Consider the following 25,863-nt stretch of genomic DNA (forward strand, 5'->3'; position numbering starts at 1 on the left):
GGTAAACTAGTTCTAAGTCCATATGAGAAGAAATCTGTCCTCAGCAAAAATCTGAAAAAGATACTAATGAGCAGGTACTATGCCTATAGTATCAGATTTTTTAAAAAAACATATTACAAAGTCTCAATAATCAATACAGTATGGAACTGGCTCATGCATGACAGACAGATTAGATCCGTGGAAGAGAACTGGAAGTTCAGAAATAGACTTACATGTATATGAAAATGTAGCGTATGGCCAAGGTGACAAATCAGTAGGGAAAGATGGATTGTTTAATAAATGGTACTGGAACAACTGGGCAGCCGCCTGGAAAAATAAACTTGGATCCATATCTCACTTATACCAAGATAAATTCCAGTGGACCAGAATTTTTAATGTAAAAATTACGTTGTAAAGATAATTTGTCAGTGCTTTACTGCGTGCTTTCACATACTTTTTCATTTACTGTCATTTGTGTAGAATAAACAAAAGGGCTTCCACCAGGTCTGGGTAACACTCGGCTCTCGGGGAAGAGCCATCAGAGTGAAAGAGGATTTACTGAAAGGGCCAGGCTCTGTGCCAGGTTTTGGCACAAGACAAAGTAAAGGAAAATTTAAGTCCTGAAGAAAGAGGAACTTGATCAAATAGACTTAGGTGCACATGTAGACACTCAGTAGGTATTTAGCATCTACCTGTCTAAATGAACTAATCAGATCATTAATTTAGGAAAGTAGTCGTTAAGCTTTGTTAATAGTCCTTCAAACTCTCCTTTCCCCATTAGGCACACACAGAAGTGTTTCTTTCAACTATTTCTGCTTAGAAAATTGATCTTCAAGACTCCCACTACTCTGGGAAGCTCTATTTGAAGTAATAGGAGTTTGCATGGACTTTTCCATGTTTTAAAAACTACCACCACAGAACTTATTTCATATTCAAGCTCTAATGGCAAAGAGGTTGGCCTCAAGGTGGCCTCTTAAAAACAACTTGTCAAATTAATTTGAGTGCTTACTTTACATAAATACCTTTCTGGGGGACATAAAAGCACTATGTTGTCGCACTTCATTTACCAATTCTCAGTGTTTCCCTGTGTCACCTGGTAATATTATGATCCATTTCAAGGTTAGGGGATTTGCAAAAGGTGAATTTTGAGCGGGCACAATGAGCCCTATTCATAAAGACTAATGGTGAATAATTCTAACTTTTGTAAGAATATCTGCTCCCTTGAGAACCATGAGTTATGTCAAATATGTCCCCTAAATTGTCTTCCTAGTTAACCTTGCCTTGGAGAAAGCTTACATATAAGTAAAAAATCAAGTGCAGCCCGGGCGGCATGGCTCAGTGTTGAGCATCAACCTGTGAACCAGGAGCATCAACCTATGTACCTGTGGTTTGATTCCCAGTCAGGGCACATACCCGGGTTGTGGGCTCGATCCCCAATAGGGGACATGCAGGAGGCAGCCAATCAATGCTTCTCTCTCATCATTGATGTTTCCCTCTCTCTCCCTCCCACTTCCTCTCTGAAATCAATAAAAATATATTTTTAAAAATCAAGTGCAACAGCACTTGTATAACATGATTCACTATTTCCAAACTCATAGATTCCTGCTGACCAATAATATTTCCCCAAACATAATAATGATATCTAAAGGAAAATAATATTCTAAAGCAGTTTTTCCATGTTAGTTCTTGCCCCAAACATCGACTAAAAGGTATTGCTATTTTATACCCATTTATATCTGAAGCATTTCTACATAAAACATTTGATGGAAAAGCTCACTCTGCAAAGTAAATAAAAGAGGAGGCTGCTCTGATGAAAGACACAAACCCTCTTGCTCCACCCTGTCAGCTCATCCCAGCTCCCCCACTGCCCTGGAGCACAGGCTGACCCCAGTGTTGTAAGAGATTTCTCACAACCACATTTTATATGAGAATATACTACAGAGTTTGAAGATCAATTCTCTACGAGGAACCTGAAATATAGAAATTCTGTATTGCAAGTAAAGTGCAGATCCATGTTTCAGTATCCAAGAAAACCTAAGTAAAGCTAACCCTGTATGTGAGAATGAGAAGCCTGAATAAAAGGCCACCCATTTTCATTTCAGAGAGGGCTAGCCTGAAAATCTCAGAACTGTTTTTTGTGTGTATATATACACATACAGGTGAACATATCTATATATATAAAACCCTAATATGCAAATAGACCAAATAGCAGAACAACCGAACAACCAGTCACTATGACGTGCACTGACCAGCAGGGGGTGCGTGCAGAACATGGTGGGCATCAGCAACAGGCAGCAGAGTGTGGAACATGGCGGGTGTCGGCCACAGTGGGATGGTGGAGCAGGTGAGCGGGGGCGCCAGACCAAGGTGGGGCGCCAGTTGCTATCATCGCGGTGAGCCTCTGGTGGTTACTGAAAATTCTTTGCTCCCGCGTGCCACAGTCCCGCCCGGTGCTCGCACCTGCTGCCAGAGCCAGCCCCACTCGCACCCGCTGCCAGTGCCCAGTGCCAGCTCTGATCGCTCAGCGCCATCAGCGGGTGAGAGTGGCAGCTGCCAGCCCTAATCTCCCCTCAGGGCTTCTCGACCTCCCCCTGCTCCTGAGGGGCAATCAGGGCAGCAGCCGCTGCTCACACCTGCTGACAGTGCTGGCCCCACTCGCATCCACTGCTGGCACTGGCCCCAATCACTCCACACCATCAGCTGGTGCTAGCAGGGCTGGCACGGTCAGCACGTGGGAGCAGCGGCGGTAGGAGCGGGGCTGCTGGCGGAGAGGAGCCGCAGTGGGAGGGGCCAGGCGGGGGCGCGGAGGATGGCCTGAGACCCGTCCCTGTGCCCACCTTAGCCTCGCAGCCCACAGTTCCTTTCAAGGTGCACAAATTCGTTCACTGGGCCCCTAGTATACATATCAATAAATGCACGTATTCTTTGAATAAAGAAAGATAATACTGAATTAGTCAACAGGCCCAGAAGGAGTGACTTCTTGTGCATTAATCTATTCCTTTTCATTAGGTCAATGACAGCATTCAGAGGAGACAGCAAAGTTATGAAATTATTTGCAAAACACATAAAGGTAAGCAAAGCGCCTGTGGTTCTTGGTGGAAGATGTTAGTGATTCTTAAGGGTCACTTCTAGACCTCAGCTTTTCTCTCCAACCTCTTTGTAACTCCTTAGCAAGGGTTTTTTTTGGTGCCTCCTTCTACAACACATTTGATGACCATTTTGGTTTTCTTTGCATTCCCTAATACTACACACCCACCTCTCCCCACAGCAGTCACACTCTTCCCTGCTCCGAGGTTCCTCTACAGAAGCTGAGGCTTGACCCTGGACTCTGAAGATTTACCAGTTTTCTTCTATCTTGATGTTAACCTCCTTTGCCCTAAACAAGGGTAGTCTCATTTGCTTTTTAACTTTCTTAACTTTTAGACAAAATGCTCTAAATTGGCCCAGGATTGATTGCACTTTCTAATGACTCTTTGAAAAGAGTTTCTGGACCCAATTTCCAACATGTGGAGGGGGTGCTTCCTCGCATATCCAGGAAATGCTCTGGACACCAGCTTCACGTCCTACAATGCACTCAGTTCTGACATTGTCTACCTAGAAACACATCAGGTTCCACAGGTTGAGGGCTCAGTCCTACAAGACCGCATGCACACCTCATACCCCAACTTCAGACACCGGTTGAAAGTCCAGGATGTTACCTATTCTTTTGACCAACTGATTCTAAATCAGAGGTTCCCACAACCCCCTCCTCGGATTCAATTAATTTGCTAGAGCAGCTGATGAAACATTTTACTTACTAGATCACTGATTCGTTATAAAAACATGTAACTCAGGAACAGCCAGATGGAAGAGATGCCTAGGGCAGGGATGGGGAAGGTTGTGGAGCTTCCATGCCCTCTCCAGGCACACCACTCTCCCCAAATCTCCATGTGTTCACCAACCCAGAAGCTCTTCAAACCCTTCCTCTCAGGTATTTTAAGGAGTTGCAGTACTTAGGCATGATTGATTAAACATCAGCCATTGGCGATTGATTCACCCTCAGCCCCCCACTCCTCCCTGGAGGTTGGGGGTGGGAGTGAAAGTTTCAACCCTCAACACAGGAGATTCTCCTGGAACCAGTCTCCATCCTCAGCTGCTTCCAAAAGTCTCCTCATTCAAATAACAAAAGACAGCTTTATCACTCTCAACACTTAGGAACTTGCAAAGGCTTGGGGAGTTATGAGTCAGAAACTGTGGACGAAGTCCACATTTGTATGAGAAATATATTTTGGTAGTCTGCCTCAATATCACACTTCTCTTTCTTCTCTTCCATCTTGGAATAGGTCCAGGAGCAGGTAAAGTTGCTGGAGAAGCGGGCCGTGCACCTGGGTGTAGGAACTCCAGGGAGAATTAAAGAACTCGTTAAACAAGGTATGAAAAGAGCCAGTGATAGTCTTCAGAGCTGGGAGTTGGCCGTACCCCCATGTGAGTTTTGGGAACCACATGTGTGATGCAGTGAAACCAGATCTCTGTGTTAATTAAGGAGTTGGAAATTCAGCTGTGAGTCTCTAAAGTCAGCCAGCAGGTATGATGGAGTAGGGAAGGATGAGAACTGTGAAACTGAAGGGCATGTGCCCACCTAAATACATTCAGATTTCAATTGCTTTAAACAGGTTAGTGGATCCACAATTGATTCCATCATTTTGCACCCTCTGAAATTTGTAGAGCTGGATATGTTCAGTATTTCCCTCTCACTTAATTGTGTCTTGGTTCCCCACAACTTCCATTCCACTTGAAAACATGTTGAAACAGAAATGCAGTTTCACCAGCTGGCATGGCTCAGTGGTTGGGCGTCGACCTATGAACTAGGAGGTCACGATTCGATTCCCGGTCAGGGCCCATGCCTGAGTTGCAGGCTTGATCCCCAATGGGGGGCGTGTAGGAGGTAGCCAATCAATGATTCTCTTACATCACTGACATTTCTATCTCTCTCCCTCTCCCTTCCTCTCTGAAATCAATTAAAAAAAAACATTTTTAAAATGTAGTTTCTGTGGATGAAATATTGATATTCTAAATCATTTCTCTTGTAGTGCTTTACCCAGAAAGTATTCCAGACAACATCCACCTGCTAACCTACTAATGATCTTATTACCTGTTCTGCCTGCCAGACAGATTAAAGATTTCTTATCAATTCTCATTTCCAAATTACTTCTTCAATATAGTAATACACATTGTTTCATAACTGACAGGAGCTATTCCTGGATTTTTCATATTTCTAAACATAATGTGTTCATTAGTATAGTAACTCGGTATAGAGATAGTCATTTGCCAGAAAGCAAAATATACTAGTGTTTCTCTTCAGATGAAAGCCACCCAGGATAAATATACCCACTGTACACAGAGCTCTGTGCAATTATAAGTAACAAACTGAAGGCCCCAGATAAGGAAGGGAAAAACATATTTTTTAGTTCCTTTGTGAACTTAGCAGTATGCTAGACACATTTACATATATCTCATGTAGTACTCACCTCACCCTTGCAGGCTAGGGTTCTGATTTCCTGAGAGAGAAAACCAAAGCACACAGGGTTAAGTGGCCCTCCCAGAGTCACTCAATCTAGGCTTTCCTGGTTCCTGAGCCGTCCCCAAAAGGGATCTCCTGATCCCATTGAGAGATAAGTGCACATAGAATTAGATTGACCATACAAGACAGTAAAGCCCAAAGGCCAAGTGAGCACTTCTGAGTCTAGAGGAGTTGAAATGAGGGAGAGATTGATGTGGTAGCTGAGTCTGCAGGGAAAGCTTTATAGAGTTTTTAACTGATCTTTAAATATGGGGAAAATTAAAGTAGGATCTGTGGAGATGTGAGGAAAGCATTCAGGAACATTCAGGAACAGGAGAAGAGCTGAATCAGAGGAGGGCAGGTGGAGAGGTATACCTAGAGGAGATGATAAATGAGCAATACTGTGTTGAGTCCAAGAAACCCTGTTATGGATTCAGATCCCAGGTCCAACAACATAACCATGCCAGCTCTATGACCTTGCAAGTTACCTTCTCTAAACCTGTTTCTCTATCAGAATGGCAGAGACAGAAATAGTACCTTTCTCAAAGGATTATTATGAAAATTGAATGCCAATAAAGAGCTCAGCACAGTGAGTGTCATACCTTAAGAACTCAAAAAATGCTAGTTGTTTATACTGAAGAGACCACGTTTCTTACTCGCAGACTTCATGGACTGTACTGTCTTGTGATTCAACTGGGTAGAAAGTCAGATTGTGAGGGAGGGCCTTGAACAGTAATCTGAGGAGTTTGGATTTTTGTCTTGTGAACGTGATGGGGCGATGAAAATGAAGGAATAGGTGAGAGGTGCTCATAGGCCTTCTGTGAAACGCAGACTTGGAAGAGCTTGGCTGGGCAGCGGGAGAGGCCAGGGATGGACGCCGCCTCTCCCCCAGCCAGAGGTTCACCTCTCTCTTTCCTGGAATACAGATGGGTTTTTGTGGTCATCAGGCCCCAGTACAATGGGGCCACTCTTCTTTATATTTAGAAGAGAGAGAAAAAAAACAAAGCTGTACAGATCATTGAAATTAGATTTCTACAGAGTTGTGAGACACGTTTTGAGATAGAGATTTCATTTTCTTTGGCTATGTACACAGAAATGGGATAGGTGGATCATATGGTAGTTATCTTTTTAATGTTTTGAGGAACTTCCATACCATTTTCCATAGTGGTTGCACCAATTTACATTTCCACTAACAGTGTGCAAGACTTCTCTTTTCTCCACATTCTTGCCAACACTTGTTATCTTTTGTCTTTTTGATAACAGGTGTGAGGTGATATCTCATTGTGTTTGTTTTTTATATATTTTTATTGATTTCAGAGATAGGAAAGGAAAAGGAGAAAGAGATAGAAACATCAATGATGAGAGAGAATAATTGATAGGCTGCTTCCTGCACGCTCCACACTGAGGATCAAGGCCGAGGCCAAAACCCAGGCATGTGCCCTGACTGAGAGTCAAACCATGACCTGGTTCATAGGTGAACGCTCAACCACTGGGCCATGCCAGCCAGGCCTTTCACTGTGGTTTTTATTTGTATTTCCCTGATAATTAGTGATGTTGAACATCTTTTCATGTACTTGTTAGCCGTTTGGATGTCTTCTTTGGAAAAATGCCTACTCGGTTCCTCTGCCCATTTTTAAATTAGATTTTTTTTCTATCGAGTTATATGAGTTCTTTCTGTATTTTGTATATTAAACCCAAGTTAGATTGTTTTTCAACAATTCTATCATGGTAGGATATTTGGGTTGTTTCTTATTTTTTGCTATTATAAATAATACTGCAATGATCATTTTGTAAGTAACTGTGTTTAAATTTCTGATATTTTTATTGGGATATGTGTAGATGGAGAATTCTTTTATCAATAGGAAGCATTTTAAAGCTCCTTTTTTGTAATGCCCAGTACTTTTTTAGAGAAGTTGTACCTGTTTGCTCTACACCGGCAGTGAATTATTTTTAAAGAAGACTACCAACCCATTGTCATTCTTTACTTATCATTTTTAATTTTTCAGAGAATTTTAAATAAGAGGCATTGTAATTATAAGAAGCATTAAAAAATTCTTTTGGGCCTGGCTGATGTAGCTCAGTGGTTGAGCGTGGGCCTATGAACCAGGAAGTCTAGGTTCAATTCCCGGTTAGGCCACATGCCCCAGTTGCAGGCTTGATCCCCAGTAAGGGGCATGCAGGAGGCAGCTGATCAATAATTCTCTGTCATCATTGATGTTTCTATCTCTCTCTCCCTCGCCCTTCCTTTCTGAAATCAATAAAAAAATTTGTTTTAAATTATTCTGGGCAGAGAGGGAAATATTGAAATGATCACAGGAGAGCTGAAGGGACATGCTGCAGTTGTGTAAAAGAAGGCTTCAGTTATGTTTCCAAGTGAAACATGAACAGCTTGGGGCAGTGGGGAAAACATGGAGAGTGAGAAGAGCTAACTGTGCCCGACTCTGAGGCCCCGGAAAGGCAGACAATCCCTGAGGTCCCCTGGAGCCCCACATTCTATTATTGTCTCTAGATAGACAGGAAGAAAGTGGGAATTTCCCTAAGGGCTTTCCCAGTCTCCTAAGGGGATAGCAGCCTTTAATAGGGTCCATTCACCTTAGCTTCCTTTTCTGCCCTGTCCTCAGCCTTTTGTCCACTCACCTCCTCGGTCAGGTGGCCTCAGGTAGACTCAACTCCAAACTGCAGGAATCTTATCAAATCCCTGTCAGGAATGAAACTTCACCCTCTGGCTCTTCCTGGAGGCGTGGGATTGATTTTTTGCCAGCACTTGAGCATTTGACCAGTTTAGCAAGAGCAGCTTCTCTGCTTCTCAGAATCAGTGATAAGGTTATAGGAGGGGAGTCTGGGACTACCGCATTTGTTTTCCGTCATCGATTAGTTACTGGGGAGTGGACCGCAAATGAGGCAAAAAGCAACCAAGAGAATAAAAAGTAAGTTTAATTCGTTCACGTCATGAGGTCTTGACTGCGGCAACCCTCTCCCTATCTCTTTCAGGTGGCCTTAATTTGAACCCCTTAAAGTTTCTGGTTTTTGACTGGAATTGGAGAGATCAGAAGTTGAGGAGGATGATGGACATTCCCGAGGTACCGTGTAACCAGCAGTTGTCTTTAATCTTTTTTTTTTTTTTAATCTGAACTTGAGTTCAAACACAGTAATAAAGTCTTTGACATGAAGACCAGCACATCCTGGCCTTTGACAGTTACTGTAAAGGAATAATTAAGGACCCCATCTCACCCCTTACACATAACCCTATCCTTCCCATGTGTTTTATAGGAATCAGCTTTGTTTCCTCATTCAATGACCGAGAGCTTCTGCCTCACTAGGGACCATAGCCCTACTGTACCTTTGAGAAACAGGAATGTCTGGAGAACTTGGTATACTTCCCTGTGCTTTGCTTTAGAGACACAATCACCTTTGCTTTTCATCCTTATAAGTGCACTTGAAGGTGGGGGTGCAAATTTGCCTCATGCTCACATCTTTATGAGTTGAGTGTGTTTTTTTTCTGAGCAGGACACAGGGGTGATTTCTTTCCCAGGTTTTTGTCCAGGTGGATTTGAAGAATGAAACCACAGACAAAAGGTGGTAGATGAAAAGGTGAAATTTATTGGAAACAAGTACAGACTCCCATTTAGGGAGGGGGTCCCAAAGGGGGTAGCCCCCCAAGCCCCTTTTTGCTAAGGTTGATAAAGGCTGCAGTTCTTTGTCTCTTCATGCTGCCTTCCAGTTGGTAGAATTCCAATTGTCTCTTCATGCTGCCTTCCAATTGGTAGCTTCAAAGCCCAAACCCCACGTGGTGCCCCCTCTTTGTCTCCCCCTTCAGTGGTAGAATTCTCTGTCTCCTATGAAACTCTGTTTTCCTCTTTCTGCCATTTGTCGGCATTTCTCTGTCCTCTGTGAAAGTTTGTTTCCTCTTTCTCCCCATACCCTTGGCTCTTTCCTATCTCCTGTGAATAGATGTCTTCCTCTCCCCTTATCCTGTGGCACCTTTTGTTCTCTGTGAATGTAAGTCTTTTGGCCATTCCAAGCCTCCACTTATGGACTCCAAGCCTTCCTCCTGAATGGACCCTCTTTATTTCTAAAACTCCCTAAACCTGCCTATTTTACCCCCTAAAACTCCTTTCATTTATATCTCCTAAAACCCACTTATTTAATTAAGAAGGCTATTTTGGTTTCGGGGGATTTTTTGATGTCTCAGTAGATTAAAATTGAATGCCTGCCCTTACCCAGCCTGAGTGGCTTCGTGGTTGAGCATTAACCTATGAACCAGGAGGTCATGGTTCAATTCCCAGTCAGGGCACATGCCCAAGTAGTGGGCTCGATTCCCAATGTGGGGTGTAGGAGGCAGCCAATCTACTTTTCGCTCTCATCAATGTTTCTCTCTCTCTCTCTCTCCCTCTCTGAAATCAATAAAAATTAAAAATGAACTGGTTTAACCAATTTGATGTCCAGCACATGAGGCCATATTTGATTATTTCAGATTTAATATTAAATCTGAGTAATCTACCACTAGTTTTCTAATTACAATAATACAGAGAAATAGTAACAACAAAAATAGTCACCCATAGTTATTTTTTTTATGTTGATGTCATTATTAGCAGTTATCCTATACTAGAGGCCCGGTGCATGAAATTCATGCACAGGGGTAAGGAGACCCTCAACCTGGCCTGTTCCCTCTCATGGGGAGCAGGCCTAAGCCAGAAGGCAGACATCCCTCTTGCAGTCCAGGACCCCTCGCTCCTTACCACCCGCCTGCTCACTGCTCCTTACCATTCAGCTTGCTGCTCCTTAGCGCTGTCGCAAAGGTGAGAGAGGCTCCTGCCACCACCACTGCACTCGCCAGCCATGAACTTGGCTTCTGGCTGAGCAGCACTCCCCCTGTGAGAGCACACTGACCACCAGGGGGCAGCTCCTGTGTTGAGCGTCTGCCTCTGGTGGTCAGTGCTCATCATAGCAACCGGTCGTTCCGATCATTCCACCGTAACTGTCGCTTAGGCTTTTATTACATAGATATTGTGTATAATCTGGGCACACTTTAGATATCTTTGTATGATTTTATTTTAAGTGGTTGCAAGCAAAAGGACACTTGAACAAAACTGGTGTTTTATATAATACCTCTTCCTTTACTTGTGCAACTATTCCAGCTCTGAATAAAATATGGGTTAGAATTTCTGCCGTCCCTGACTCTGGCCATGTCAGCTGCATAAATACCAGAGAGTACAGAAGGTTGAATTTATTCACCAAGACCATCTTTTCTTAATCTTAACCTTTTTCTTTCTTTCTTCTTCTTCTTTTTTTTTTTTTTTTTTTTTTTTTGTCTTTTCTCTCATTTAGATAAAAAAGGAAGTTTTTGAACTTCTGGAAATGGGAGTCCTCAGTCTGTGCAAGTCGGAATCCTTGAAGCTGGGCCTCTTCTAATCTGTGTCCCAGTGAAAATCCCAGGATTTGCCTCTTGTTCAATGGCTCAGACACACTGCAGACACTCAGTACATATCAGCTGCTGTTTTATTGCGTTAGCTGCATCACCAGGTAGACCCTTGGGAATGTGTGATCAACATGAATCTGTCCTTTGCCAACCCCCTGTATAATAAAATATTGCCAGCTTGTTTTTCTCTCACCAACTGGCCTCTGATGTGACTGTGCTGGGCCACCTTAGGCAAACGCTTCCCCTTCTGAGCCTCAGTCTCATCAGCTGCAAAATGGGAATGATATTTGGCAGGATTGTTGAGGATTCCATGTGATGGTACATGTGGAACAGATTTGCAAACAGTGTGAAGCATGGCAGTAGTAGTATTAGGAAGAGCTGTAAGTGTATGCGGCACTTTGTAAATACAAAAGACAACAATATAACTACAACTATCTTATTTATTTTTTACCTTGTTATTTTGAAATAATTTCAGACTTAGAAAAAAGTTACAAAAATAGTGTAGAGAATTCCCATATGTCCTTCATCTGGCTTTTTCCAATATTAACATCATGTATAACCACGATAGTTATCAGAACTAAGAAATCAATGTTGGTACAGTACAATTAACCAAATTACAGACTTCATTCAATTTCACCACTTTTTCCACTGATGCCTGTTGGCTTTCTTTCTTTCTTTAATATATCTTTACTAGAGGCCCGGTACATGAAAATTCATGCACTGGAGGGGGGTCCCTCAGCCTGGCCTGCCCCCTCGCACAGTCCGGGAGCCCCAGGGGCAGGAGGCGAACCAGTGATCAGGAGAAGGTGATGCCCCCATCACACCTCTGCTGCTGCCACTGCCAGCAGCACAAGCCTCAGCTGGCCCTGGTTACATGAGCCTCAGGCGGCCATGGGCGGCTGGGCAGCTACCATCCAAGGCTTACCTGTGCCTCAGGTGTTGGCTGGGCAGCCACCATCCAAGGCTTGCCTGCACCTTGGGCCAGCCCTGGGTGGCTGGGGGGCTGAGGGTGGGTCCAGCCACACCATGCACCTGCTGCCCCCCAAGCTGGGCTGAAAGGACTGTGGGACTCCAGCAGCAGGCACAAGGAGCGGCCGGACCTGCCTGAGGGCCGTCCGACTGTACCATATGTCTGCCATCGCCACCCCACCAGCTGGGCTGAAAGGACTGGGGAACTCTGGCAGGGCTGAGGGGACTGGGCACCGCCATCTTGTGTCTATGGCACCGCCATCTTTGTGACTGTGTGACGGTCAATTTGCATATTCCCTCTTTATTATATAAGATTGATTTCAGAGAGGAAGGGAGAGGGAGAGAGAGAAAGAAACATCAATTATGTGCCCGACCAGGGATTGAACCCGCAACCTAGGTATGTCCCATGACTGGGAATTGAGCCTGCAACCTGGTGTATGGGATGATTCTCTAACCAGGGATTGATGTGCCATTTTTTATGCAACATAGCAGGGGGTATATAATGTTGATTCATCTTATTATTGGTGACGCCAACTTTGTTCACCTGGTTCCAGTAGTGCCTGCTGAATTTCCCCCCTGTGAAGTTACTATTTTTTCCTTATAATTAATATTTATCTTGGAGGAAATAGTTTAGGCTACACAAATATCCTGTTTTCCCTCATACTTTGCCTATTAATTTTAGCAACATTAGTAGTTCTTGCCCGAAACCATTATTCTGTAGTGATTTTTCTGTTTCCCTCATTATTTCAATATTTATTAATTGGAATTCTTCTGTAAGAAAAAGGTGTTTCTTTTCCCCATTTACTTGTTCATTCAATTTTTTACATCAGTATGGACTCGTGAGTGTTTATTTTGTTCTATGAATTATAACCCAATACTATTGGTTTTATTTTGTTGCTTAAATTCACTTACTTACTTACTCATTTAAATAATTTTTATTGATTACCCATCTGTGTTAAGCAATATTTAGGGCTTTCACTTACATAGATCTGTCATGTTTAATCACTGACATAGTACTGAAGGAAAAGTATTATTATTCACATTTTTTAGATGTTGAAAGTGAATCTCAGGAAGGACACCCAGTAGTTTTAAGTAGCAGAACCAGAAGTCCCCAGATCTCCCATGGCAGGACACCATGATCACCATTTTAGGGATTCAGGCATATCCTCCTATCTAATAATAGAGGAATATGTAAATTACCATCACTCCGCTACGCCCACAATTGGGCCAGCGGAGGCGCAGGGGGTGGGACTCGGGGTGGCTGGGGTGGCCAATTGGTGACGCTGGGGTGCGACAGATGGCAGGCAACTGGCGGTCGGCTCCTGCGATCCGTCGCCGGGACGCTGGGGTGCAGCCGAGCCCAAGGCTGGGCAAAAGCAGAGAGCCTGCGATGGATGGCAGGCAACTTGCGGTCAGCTCCTGCGACAACCAGAGGCTCACCAACTGGAAGTCAGTGCTGGCCCCGCCCCCAAGCAAGTGGTTAGGGGCAATCAGGCAGGCAGAGGGGTTAAGGGTGATCAGGTAGGCAGAGCAGTGGTTAGGGGTGATCAGATAGGCAGGCAAGTGGTTAGGGGAGATTAGGTAGGCAGACCAGTGGTTAGGGGCGATCAGGTAGGCAGACCAGTGGTAGGGGCGATCAGGTAGGCAGACAGACCCTCACTGGGCTGGCCCCACCCCCAAGCAAGCTGTTAGGGGCAATCAGGCAGGCAGGCAGAGTGGATAGGGGTGATCAGGTAGGCAGACCAGTGGTTAGGGGTGATCAGGCAGGTAGGCTAGCGCTTAGGGGCAATCAGGTAGGCAGACAGCCCCTTGCATGGCTGGCCCCACCCCCCAGCAAAGAAAGAGGGAGGCCCAGGCCAGCCAATCCATTGCACCCCAGCCTGTCGCCTGCAGAGGGAGGCCACCGGTGGCAGGGGAGGGGAGGCAGTGCTGCACAGATGGCAAGCAGTGGCAGCGGTGGGGGTGGGCCCAGCTGCCTGCAGCCTGGGGAAGGAAAGACCCGATAGGCCCTGATCTCAGGCCAGGCCTAGGGACCCTACCGAGGGGTCCCGGATTGTGAGAGGGTGGTCGGGCTGAGGGACACCCCCGAGTGCATGAATCTTCATGCACTGGGCCTCTAGTAGATCAAATAAGAGAGAAAAACAAACAGATGCCACTACTGGTACATAAAATTCCACATTTGAATACTGTGACATTTTAATGAGCCTGGCAGTCTAGCACATCAACCTCCAGCAAAAACATACTTCTGCACACCAGAGACTTGCTGCTAGTGCACCTCTTTGTCTGGAAGCCACCCACAGGGACTCAAAGGGAAGAAAAGCAAGTTCCATTCTGCAGGATCCTGACTCGGGCCCACCAGTTAGAGGGAAAGAAGAAAAGCTGCCACAATGTGAAAATCTATTCAACTTGGCTAAACTTAGCCCTATTCTTGTCATCCCTTTAATCTTAACACATGAGTTGTTCTTTGTCAATAGTAAGAAAAAAGAATAGATCACATGCCTTCACAGTTCAGGCATTTAACTTCCTGTCAACAGGTCTTAGATTAATCTGGAGGAAAACATCAAGCATCTATACTAATAAAAGGGCAATATGCTAATTAGACCAGACATCTTCTGGACGTCCTTCCTGACAAAGCCGGGGCATGGCCAGCCTGCAAACTGACCACAACCCCTCGTCCAGGCCAACCCATGCCCCAGCGGGGACCCCCACCCCAATTGAGGCGTGGCTGGCCTGCAAACCACCCCAGGCCCCTCGCCCAGACTGGCCCCATCCCAGTGGGGACCCCCAACCCTGATCCAGGGCACACTTCAGGGCAGGCCAGCTGGTCCCCACCCATGCACCAGGCCTCTATCCTATATAATACAGGGGTAATATGCAAATTCACCCTAATGGCGGAACTACTGCTGGACCAGTCACTATGAGGCGCACTGACTATCTCTTGGTCTCTTTCCCCGGCCGACAGGCTCCAATCGCCTGATGGCCACTCACTGCAGGGGCGGGGCCAGCAAGCAGGCAGGAATAACTGACTTCTCAGTCCCTTCCCCTGGCCGTCAGGCACCGATCACTCGATGGCGAACGGGGAACCAGGGGTGGGTGGTGGCGGGGGGTGGGGCTGGCTGCAGGCAGCTGGGTGAGATGGCCCTGATCGCAGGCCAGGCCTAGGGACCGTACCCATGCACAAATTTCATGCACCAGGCCTCTAGTGTGTATATATATATCTTACCTTATAATAGAGAAACATGCAAATTGACCGCACCTCCGCTATGCCCACGATTGGGCCGGCAGGAAGCTGGGGGCGGGACTCCGGGTGGCATATCCGCCGTTGAGAAGATCAAGATGGCGGTGCCCAGTGGCCGGGCCCATGCCGCTGCTCCCGGGGGTGCCTGGGGCGATCGCCACCCCGGGGGGCGTGGCCGGACCCATGCCGCCGCTCCCTGGGGTGCCTGGGGCGATTGGCTCCCCGGAGGGGCGTGGCCGGGCCCATGCCACTGCTCACGGGGGTGCCTGGGGCGATGGCACCCCGGGGGGGCGTGGCCGGGCCCATCGGCACCCCGGGGGGGCATGACCGGGCCCATGCCGCCGCTCCCGGGGGTGCCTGGGGCGATCGGCACCCCGGGGGGGCGTGGCCGGGCCCATGCCGCCGCTCCCAGGGGTGCCTGGGCCCATCGGCACCCCGGGGGGGCGTGGCTGGACCCATGCCGCCGCTCACCGGGGTGCCTGGGTGATCGGCACCCCGGGGGGGCGTGGCCGGGCCCATCGGCACCCCGGGGGGCGTGACCCGGCCCATGCCGCCGCTCCCGGGGGTGCCTGGGGTGATCGGCACCCCGGGGGGCGTGGCCGGGCCCATGCCGCCGCTCCCCAGGGTGCCTGGGGCGATCGGCACCTCGGGGGGCGTGGCCGGGCCCATCGGCACCCCGGGGGGGCATAGCCAGGCCCATTCAGCCGCTCCCAGGGGTGCCTGGGGCAATCGGCACCCCGGGGGGGCATGGCCGGGCCCATGCTGCCGCCCCCAGGGGTGCCTGGGGCGATCGACACCCCGGGGAGCGTGGCCGGGCCCATCGGCACCCCGGGGGGGCATGGCCGGGCCCATTCAGCCGCTCCCAGGGGTGTCTGGGGCAATCGGCACCCCGGGGGGGGCGTGGCCGGGCCCATGCCGCCGCCCCCCGGGGTGCCTGGGGCGATCGGCACCCCGGGGGGGCGTGGCCGGGCCCCTCCCACCCCTCCCGGGGGTCCCGGGGTTGATCTGGGAGGGCGTGGCCCGGCCCCTCCCGCCCCTCCTGGGGGTCCGGGGGTCGATCGGCCACCTGGGGGGGCGTGGCCCGGCCCCTCCCCCGGCTCCCGGGGGTCCCAGGGGCCGAGGCTTTCCGGGCCTTGGGCACCAGCGGGGAGCCTGCACCGATTGCAGGAAACCACTGGGGGTCGGCTCCTGCGATCCTTAGCAAGGATGTTGGGTGCCGCCGAGCCCAAGGCCACCGCCCGGGGCCAAGTCCCGACCCTGAAAAAGGCAGAAGGCAGTGGCCACAGCCAAGGCCTGGGTCCCTGGTGCCGGCAGAAAACTGGTGCAGGCAGCCAGGTGAATGAAGGTCTATTGCACGAATCTTCGTGCAAACGGGCTACTAGTGTGTGTGTGTATATATATATATGCCTAATATGCAAATTATCCCCTCGGGAGTTTGACCGGCAGACCAGGAATTCGATTACTGGCTATGATGTGCGCTGACCACCAGGAGTCGGCACAGAACAAAGGGAGGCCTCAGCTGGCAGCTGGGGAAGGGAGGCCCCAGCCAGCAGCCAGAAGGCCCCGATCGGCTCTGATTGCTGGACAGGCCTACGGACCCTACTCGTGCATGAATTTCATGCACTGGGCCTCTAATGATTGTATAAGCCAGTGATGGGCAACCTTTTGAGCTTGGTGTGTCAAACTTCGCCAAAAAACTGAGCATAACTCGGGTAGTGTGTCACTTTGAGGGAAAAACTAACTCCAAGACTCTAGTCGCAAATGTTTCATCCTCAGGAGCAGCAAATGTTTCATCCTCGGCATGTGGCCGCGTGTCATCAGAAATGGCTACGCGTGTCAGTGCTGATACGCGTGTCATAGGTTCGCCATCACTGGTATAAGAGTACAGATTTGCAAATTGAGACATCAAGTCTATGCATATCAAAATTCAGACCAATCCACTAAGCCAGTGGTTGGCAAACGGCGGCTGGCGAGCCACATGCAGCTCACATGCGGCTCACGAGCCGCAGTTTGCCGCTCTGTTGACTAATGAGTTTGCCGACCACTGGGATAGGGGCTTAATCACAAGGAACAACAACAGCCTGTAATTATTGGAATCGAGAGTCTAGGTCAGTGGTTGGCAAACTCATTAGTCAACAGAGCGGCAAACCACGGCTCGCGAGCCACATGTGGCTCCCGAGCCGCAGTTTGCCGACCACTGCACTAAGTCACTATTGATTTACCAAAACCAAAAAATGAGACCACCATGAATGATTATTATGTTTGCATATAAGTTATGTGTGGGTGTGTGTTCCACACACAACCACTTCCTGATTCTACACTTATATTTAGTACATTTGCATCCCAGCAGTTAATCGGAAAAGGCAGTGAAATATGAGGCAACTCCAAATATATAAAATGACTGCCGATGCCTAGGAGGCTATATACACAAAGGTTAAAGAAAAATGAAAGCAAGGACTTAAAAAGTCATGCTCTGAAGTTTCTAATGATACTGCAACACCAGCTGCCAACAGATCATCACGCCCACATCAGTTTAGAGCAGTGGTTCTCAACCAGAGGAGAATTTGCCTCGTGTCTGGAGACATTTTGTTGTCACAAGTAGGGGGCTACTATTGGCACATAGTGGCGGGTGGTGACTGGCAGTTAGTGGGTGAGGCCAGGGATACTACTACACATTCTACAACCTACAGGGCAGCCCCTCAGCACAAAGACATCTGGCCCAAATGTCAACATTGCTGATGTTGAGGAACCCTGTTCTAGAAATTTGGAAAGCAAAGCAAATGAAGTATAATTGTTTGCTTAAAACAAGTTTACTTAGAAGCAAGAAATATGTAAATTCAAAAATACTTATAAAATGTGTATTTGAAAAAAAAATAAAATGTGTATCTGGTGATCTCTCAAGCATGTTGCCCCAGAAGTATTTTTCTTACTATCTGTGATGGTTAATTTTATGTGTCAACTTGACTGGGCCACAGGGTGCCCAGACAGTTAGTTGATCAAATATTATTCTGGGTGTTTCTGTGAGGGTGTTCTGGATGCGGTTAACATTTAAATTGGTGGCTGTGGTGAAGCAGATTGCCCTCCATCCTGTGGGAGGGCCTCCTTCTGTCAGTTGAGACCCAAATAGAACAAAGGTTGAGCCCCCTCCCCCACCCCCCACCAAGTGAGAAAGAATTCTGCCCCCAACTGACAGCTCCCTGGCTGATGGCCTTCAGACGGGGACAACAGCTCTGCAGAGTTAGACTCGCCTCCTCCATAATCAGGTGAGCCAATTCTTTATAGCCCCCCCCCTTCTCTCTCTCTCTCTCTCTCTCTCTCTCTCTCTCTCTCTCTCTCTCTATTTCTCTCTCTCTCTCTCTCTCTTTCTAGGGCAGAAGTAGATTTACAGTTGTTGGCATGGAAAATAATACAATACTTAATAAATAATAATATAAGAATAAACTCTGTATTTTGTGTACTCACAACTGTAATCCTACTTTTGACCACCCCCTCCCCACCCCCCGTATATAATCTCCTATTGGTTCTGTTTCTTTGGAGAATCCTAGCATACTAGCTGTGAATCCCCTTTAGTTTGGGACTGTGGTTGGTTTGGTTTGGTTTTTTATAAAAAGTCCAAGAAAGCCCTGGCTGGTGTGGCTCAGTGTATAGAGCATCAGGCACCAAAGAGTCTCAGGTTTGATTCCCAGTCAAGGGATGTACCTGGGTTGCAGGTTCGATCCTCGGCACTGGTCGGGATGAGTGTGGGAAGCAACCAATCAATGTGTCTCTTTCACATCAATACTTCTCTCTCCTCGTCCTCCTCCTCTCTCCCTCCCTCCCTCCCTCCCTTCCACTCTCTCTAAAAATCAATGGAAAAAATATCCTTGGGTGAGAATAAACAACAACAACAAAGCCCAAGAAATACAGTTCCTATTGATTTGTTACTATAGTGACCCTTTTCCTAGGCCCTTTTCTATGATGTATAATCCCCACCAATGTTGGATCAAATACCTACATTGTAAGCATACCTGATACCAACAGCCACACTACACTCGTCACTACCTCCAAGCCAGATCCTAATGGCGTGCTGAAGAGTTTCCATTGGTATTGTGCTTTTTCACCAGTTCTGCAAGTGGGAAGTTCTGACTCTGAATTGGAAACCTTCTACTACATGTATTTGCATTTATTTTGTATTCTTTTAAACTAGGCACATTTGCCAAAGTCATTGCCTTGTTTAACTTAAAAAATAAAATTGTCCATCATGGCTTTCCTCCCTAATGTACAAAAGAGGAAGGATTAGAAACTCACCTAATTTTTTAAAAATCCTAATTCTACATCTTAAATTCAACTTAAAGAAAAGGGAGTAATTAACATCCTAATGAAAATGATGTTAATAGATTTCTAATAAGTGAAAAACAAAACCAATAACACCATCTATCTATATAATAGAGGAATATGCAAATTAGCCGAGACACCATAATGTCACGAATGAACATCAGGGACCTGAGGCTGCATGGCGCCTGGCCAGGGTGAGGGACCTCAGGCCGAGTCCCTTGCCCTGCAGGGCTTGACGGGGGACCTCAGGCTGCGCCCTCCGCCCCAGCACCTGGCCAGGAGACCTCAGGCCACACCCCACCTCAGTGCCGGGCTGGGGGATCTCAGGCCGCGCCCCCTTCCTGGTGGAGCTTGACAGGGGATCTCAGCCCGCACCCCCCGTCCCGGCGCCAGGCTGGGGGACCTGAGGCTGTGCCCCCCACCCAGCACCAGGCCAGGGGACCTGAGGCTAAGCTGCCCCACCCAGAGGGTCTTGATGAGGGTGGAGCCGGCCGGGTCTGGGTCTCCTGCGTTTTCGAAGCATGTGCAGGTGGTGGGCGGGGACTTAACTCTAGGTCCCATGGCACGCCCCAGAATCTGACAGGAGGGAGATTTTCATATACATTTTACTAATTTTCTTTCATCTATGATACTTCTATTATAGAGAAAGGGCAAATAGCAATATTAAAATATTTCCTCTAATTCCCTTTTAATGTGCACAAATTTCGTGCACCGGGCTAATATGCAAATAGACTGAACGGCTGAACAACTAGTTGCTATGACAGGGGGCACACAGGAAACATGGCGGGTGTCGGCCACGGCGGGATGGTGGAGCAGATGAGCAGGGTGCCAGACCAAGGCGGAGTGCCAATTGCTGTCATCGGAGTGAGCCTCTGGTGGTTACTGAAAATTCTTTGCTCCAGTGCACTGCGGTCCCACCTCTTGGACCCGCTGCCAGCACCGGAGCCGCCGCTCACACCTCCTGACAGTGCTGAGCAATCGGGACCAGCACTAGACACTGGCAGCAGATGCAAGCAGCAGCTGCTGGCCCCAATTGCCCCTGAGGGCTTCTCCACCTCCCCATGCTCCTGAGGGGTGATCAGAGCAGCAGCCGCCACTTGCTCCCGCTGCTGGCACCAACCCCAATCACTCTGTGCCGTCAGCGGGTGCGAGCGGGCGAGCGCCATCAGCACATGAGAGCAGCAGCGGCGGGAGCGGGCTGCCGGCAGACGGGACCAGGGGCTGGGGCGGGGGCATGGAGGAGAGGCCAAGACCTGCTCCTGTGCCCACCGCAGCCTTGGGGCCCACAGTTCCTTTCAAGGTGCAGGAATTCATGCACTCGGCCCCTAGTAATATAATATTGAACATGTCATTGTTATCTGTCTTTTTCTTCTGCCTCATTTGGGTTACTCCAAAGCATGCACTTGGGAAAGGTTGGGAGAGATGTTTTAATCTACATTTTTTTACTCTAGCCTTTCTTGTGGATGAAAAAATGGAAGCTGTTGAGATTAGACATCTGGGTTCTACAATCCCTGTTTGCTTCTTTCTCATGATCACAAATAGCAAAGTTAGCTGTAACCTGAGAGCATTTTCCCAACTGAAATTATATTCATGTTACAGGATAGCCACATTTGGGGGGAAAACTGAAGGTCCTATTTTTTTTTTGTATTCATTTTCAAGGATTTAGGCAGGTTTTCAAAGATAAATTCATTTCCCCGCTTTCAGGAAGGTCTTGCCTTGGATTAGTCCCCTCATCCCATTAGAGCTGCTTCCCAGGGTCACCTGCTGGGGAGTGTTCCTCGTCAGCACGGCATTTAGCACAAACTTTTGGAACCTAAGTAAAATATACCTCATAGTGGCTAATTGAAGAAAGCGGTGCTCCTACTGAATGTCAGGCCTGGTTGAGAAATAATTCAGAAAGCCAAAAGATTGTAACTACAAAGGAAAGTCCACTTCGTTCTTAAGTTAATATTGCCATTATGGGGGATGACTCTGAGTAGTAATGTTATAAATGTCTTAAAAGTCTATCTCAGTCACCTGCAGGACCAAAATGGACAGGCCACCCCAGGCACAGCTGTCCCTGTTGCCAGACAACACTGCCTTGAAGCAGCAGCGATTGCCGGCCTACCGGCTGCAGCTCTCGGCCTCCAAGGTCCTCTCTGGCTTCTTTGCCACGGGAGCATTCTGCCTGGGCATGGGCATCATCCTTCTATTGTCTGCAAAGAGCATCAAGGAAATAGAGGTTTGTTTCTTCTTACATGTTTAATGCGATTTCTAAGAATTTTCTGCTTTGGGACTATGAATGAGCTGTCCATTTGAAAACACAACCCCTCCACAGGAGCTAAATGAGACTGCAACATCCCTGTTTCAGCTGGCAGGTGCCCATGGTGACAGAGCCTGTGTGTGGTGGCTTTATTCGTCCCTATTTCCTAATGAGGACAAATCACTCTCACACTGTTGGCTCAACCATACTTGTTTACAAGGTCTGGGAAAGTCAGGCTTTTGTGCTGGCAGAGGACTGAGGAAGCACTTGATAGGGGTGGGAGGAGAGGCAAGGCCAAAGGACTGCCTGTCTGGGTGGCCCAGTTGTTTGGAGAATCATCCCATACACCAGGTTGCAGGTTCGATCCCTGGTCGGGGCACATATGGGAGGCAACTGATCAATGTTTCTCTCACATCAATGTCTCTCCCTCTCCCTCTTTCTCTTCCTCTGGTTCTCCTTCTCCCTCTCCTTCTTCCTCTCTCTCTCCCTCTTCCTTCCTAACAATCAATAAAAACATATCCTCGGGTGAGGATTAAAAAGAAAAAAGTGAAGAGCCAAAGACAGAGGCTCTTCTATTTTAGCCCACTTTCAAGCATAGTGTCTTTCCCTTTGCAAATGAACTCTCTCTGGGTTCATCAACTCAATCTAGGAAAGGCAAGAACCAACCCAAATCTTTCTGGCTTATTAGGGACACTTAGCAAAATAAACCAAGTTCTACTCAGTGAGAAAAGCTGACATTAAGGGCACACCCCTCAGTCACAAGCCTCTTGCCAATGTGATTAACAAGCTGTTGGGGGATGAGACCCCCAGAAGCTCGTCTGAGGAGAGCTGGTCTAAAGCTAAATTGGCCATGCCCATTTTTCAGTCTAATGAATTAAGAAATGTCTTATTTACATCAGCTCTGAGCAGATTGCCCTACGTCCCAGACTGTGTGACCTTTACTCCACAGGCAGCCATGGAAAGCTGATCTGTTCCCTCTGCCCACATGGCTAGTGGCAACATGTTGAAGGCCAAGTTTGTCGAGGGTGATTTAACATTCAGGAGTGTGAGAGGTGCTGAGAATTCTGTGGGGTGTGCAGATGAGGCAGATAAGCCAAGGTTGATTTGTGCCCACAGTGAGCTAATGATCGAGTAGGTAAGACAGTGTGTGGTAAGAACAGAGAGCTCAGCCATGCCTGGCTTGTTCACAGTACCCACAACCCCTTCCTGTTCAGTGCCCAGTACATAATAGCCAGAAACTTGTTGAAAGAATGGATTATAGCAAATGGTGAGGACTTTAGAAAGGAGAACATCGGTTCAGTCCCACTCCTCCTATTGCCTTTCTACTTGGTTTTTTTTTTTTTTTTTTTTTTTTTTTTTGCTGCCCCTCCCAGCTCCCAGCATCTCTCTTCAGGAATAAGTGACCTTCACACAACGGAGTCCCTCAGGCAGAGCTCACAGGATTTGCTCATTTGGGATACACTTCCCTTTTTTTAAAAAGTCCACCCTACCATTTTCAAAGAATTGAACTTTTAAAAAATAGAATGTAACATTAAAAATCAGATTTATTCCACACATGTCAATAACCCTACATTTTGGAAATAGTTATTTTTCTATGTTTGGTGATTTTTAATAACGTCTTCTAGATGCCATGTAGAATAATTCCTTTGTATACATACTTTCCACACAATAAAATGGAAAAACAGTGAAGTGACTTCCCCATAAAGCTGATTAGACTCTGGCCATAGGCCCACTCCTTATGAGACATTGACTAATACTTTCCTAATGACACCTTTTTATGATCCAGGCATAAGGCTTTATCACAATAGGTTACATAAATAGTCAATAAAAACACTGAATTCCAGATCAGTGGCAAAATGCTACAGGTCCCCAAATGAAAGGCCCATTCCTCCGGAGTGACACAGAAGCTCTCCCTGCACACCGGGCTGCCCTCTAGTCGTGGCCAGACAACATGCCCTTGACCCAGGCAGCCTGACCTTGGTGGACTCAGGGCTTGAATTTTAAGATATATACTCATGTAATTTCTTTTTTTAATTACATTTATTGAGGGGACAATGTTTAACAAGATTATATAGGTTTAAGTGTGCAGTTTTAGGATACATCATCTGTAGATTGCATTGTGTCCACCACCCAAAGTCAAATCTTCTTCCTTGTTCTTTTCCCTACCTGACAGATAAATTACACAAATATATGTGAAAACTGTGCAAAACTTCGGGAAAACGCCATTAATTTTGACAAAGAATGCTTCTGCTCCATTCCTTTTTACCTGCCAGAGACAATGCAAGTAAGTGAAATCAAGAGCCTTCAATTGGCTATATGCTGATCTCCTACTTCACACCTGGCAATAAGTTCATGATTTCCAACAAGTGCTTCCTGAAACTGAAAATACAAAAAGTAAGGCCGTGCGGGTGGGGGTCTTATAAAGTTCTGAGTTCATGTGCGACTCCTCACCCCTTTTTAACCTTTGGAATGTTGTTCTCCTTTGTCTCTTAAGTTTCCAGATTCTTTCCCTGCTCAGTGTTGTCACATAATTCTTCACATCAATCAAGCCGGTTTTACTCCAATGTCAGCACAAGTGGGGATACTAGAGATCACGGAATCTAACCACTCATTTTATAGTGAGAAAATTAATGGGCTGAGAGGTTAAGTGTCCGCACCAAGGTCACACAGTGAGTTAGTGTCAGAGGGTCACACACCTGGTGGGACTCTCCTTGGGACCCTCCAAGCCATTCTACATATGCAGTTGCCTAATCCAAGTCTTGGCCTGGCTGTCAGACGCAGTGAGAAATGCCAAAGAAATATTAAGAGAGTCCCTGCTCTTGGGCTGATCAAAGTCGTGTCTGAGAAGCAGATGCCAAGACAGGATTAAACATGCAAGATATTTATTGGGGGAACTGCCTGTAAGGGAAAATGGGAGGGAGCCCGAGGAGACGGAGAGCAGTCAGACAACACAGCTCTGGCCCCTGGAGGAGAGGGAAGAAGGGGAGCAGGAAGGAGGGAGTGGAAGAGGGAGAAAAGGAAGGAAGGAAACTAAGTCCTAGACTGTAGTGTATTCCTAAGGAAGTTTCAGAAGGCTCAGCGAAATTGCAAGGTTGCCAATGTCTTCCATGTGGATAAATCCAGCTGGGAGTCCTCGGTTCCTTGTCAGCCCGGCAGACACAGGCGATGATCACTCCCGCATCCCTGACACACGTCCGTCTCATGAATTTCAGGATACCGCGCTCCTGGAAAACCTCCTAGCTCTCTGGCTGCCCTTCTTTGGTTTATTTGCTGTCTCTCCAACTTCCTCACACTCTGTGCTGAGATCTGCAGGGTTTTAGTCTTAGCCTTCAGCATTCTCCTCGCTATGCGCACTCGCTTCCTTGGAAACGGCATCAACCTCCTGGCTTTAAGTGCCAACTATTGCTGACACTCTTTTCTATCTCTAGCCCAAACCTCCTTTCCACTAGCCACTCTTGTATTTCCAATTGTCTTCCTGATGTCAACATTTGGATGATCACCAGATATGTGAAGCTCAACTTTTCCAAAACTGAACTCCTGACACCCACTTTTCCCCACCCCCACCCCCAAAAAAACCCCATACCAACCACAGACTTCTCAATCTCAGCTGATAGCAGCTCCATCCCTCTGGTGCCCAGGCCAAAACCCAGGAGTCATTCTTGACTCCTTCTGCTTTCTAACATCTCACATCCATCCATTCCACCCTGTTTGCTCTGCCTTCAGAATGTGTCCAGAGTCTGCCCACTTCTCCACCCCTCTGCCACAGCTACCTAGCCCCATGCCACATCCAGCTCTCACCTGATTCTCTGCAGTAGCCTCCTAACAGGTCTCCCTGTTTGCATCAGTCTCAACGGAGCAGCTAGAGCAAGCTTTATAAGCACAAGTCATATTATGTTATTCCTTTGCTTAAAAATTCCTGCAATGGCTCCTCTTTCCACCAAGTGAAAAAGTACAAGGCTTTACAAGGCCCACCTGATCTGGCTTCGTGCCTCCTCTCTGACCTAATCTCGCCATTCTCTTCCACCCACCCCCACACCAACCACAGTGGAATCCTCATTCCTCAGACAAGTTGGGCATACTCTTGGGTTGCTCCCTGTACCTGATATCCACTTGTCTAACTCCCCTGCCTCCTTCAGGTCTTGGCTCAGTTCTCACCTCAGTTC

The 25,863-nt window shown here is 47.4% G+C and overlaps 2 protein-coding genes across 5 annotated transcripts in view; both read left to right on the top strand.

Annotated features, from left to right (window-relative positions):
* Positions 1-13,102, top strand: part of CMSS1 (cms1 ribosomal small subunit homolog) — a 402,242-nt gene extending 389,140 nt beyond the window's left edge. For all 4 annotated transcript variants that reach the window (XM_079767140.1, XM_079767142.1, XM_079767139.1 and 1 more), the window contains 4 exons: positions 2,989-3,049; positions 4,302-4,389; positions 8,510-8,598; positions 10,847-13,102. In XM_079767140.1, the coding sequence (XP_079623266.1) occupies positions 2,989-3,049; positions 4,302-4,389; positions 8,510-8,598; positions 10,847-10,930 (322 nt within the window). In that variant the 3' untranslated portion in view covers positions 10,931-13,102. The remainder of the gene's footprint in view (positions 1-2,988; positions 3,050-4,301; positions 4,390-8,509; positions 8,599-10,846) is intronic.
* An 8,291-nt stretch (positions 13,103-21,393) lies between these two features.
* Positions 21,394-25,863, top strand: part of LOC307097310 (cell cycle control protein 50C-like) — a gene marked incomplete at its 3' end in the record, with an annotated part of 31,543 nt that continues 27,073 nt past the window's right edge. The window contains exons 1-2 of the mRNA XM_079767306.1: positions 21,394-21,679; positions 23,874-23,984. Coding sequence (XP_079623432.1) covers positions 21,488-21,679; positions 23,874-23,984 — 303 coding nt within the window. The 5' untranslated portion in view covers positions 21,394-21,487. The remainder of the gene's footprint in view (positions 21,680-23,873; positions 23,985-25,863) is intronic.

Source organism: Cnephaeus nilssonii (assembly GCF_951640355.1).
Source record: "Cnephaeus nilssonii genome assembly, chromosome: 3".
NCBI classification, from domain to species: Eukaryota; Metazoa; Chordata; class Mammalia; order Chiroptera; family Vespertilionidae; genus Cnephaeus; species Cnephaeus nilssonii.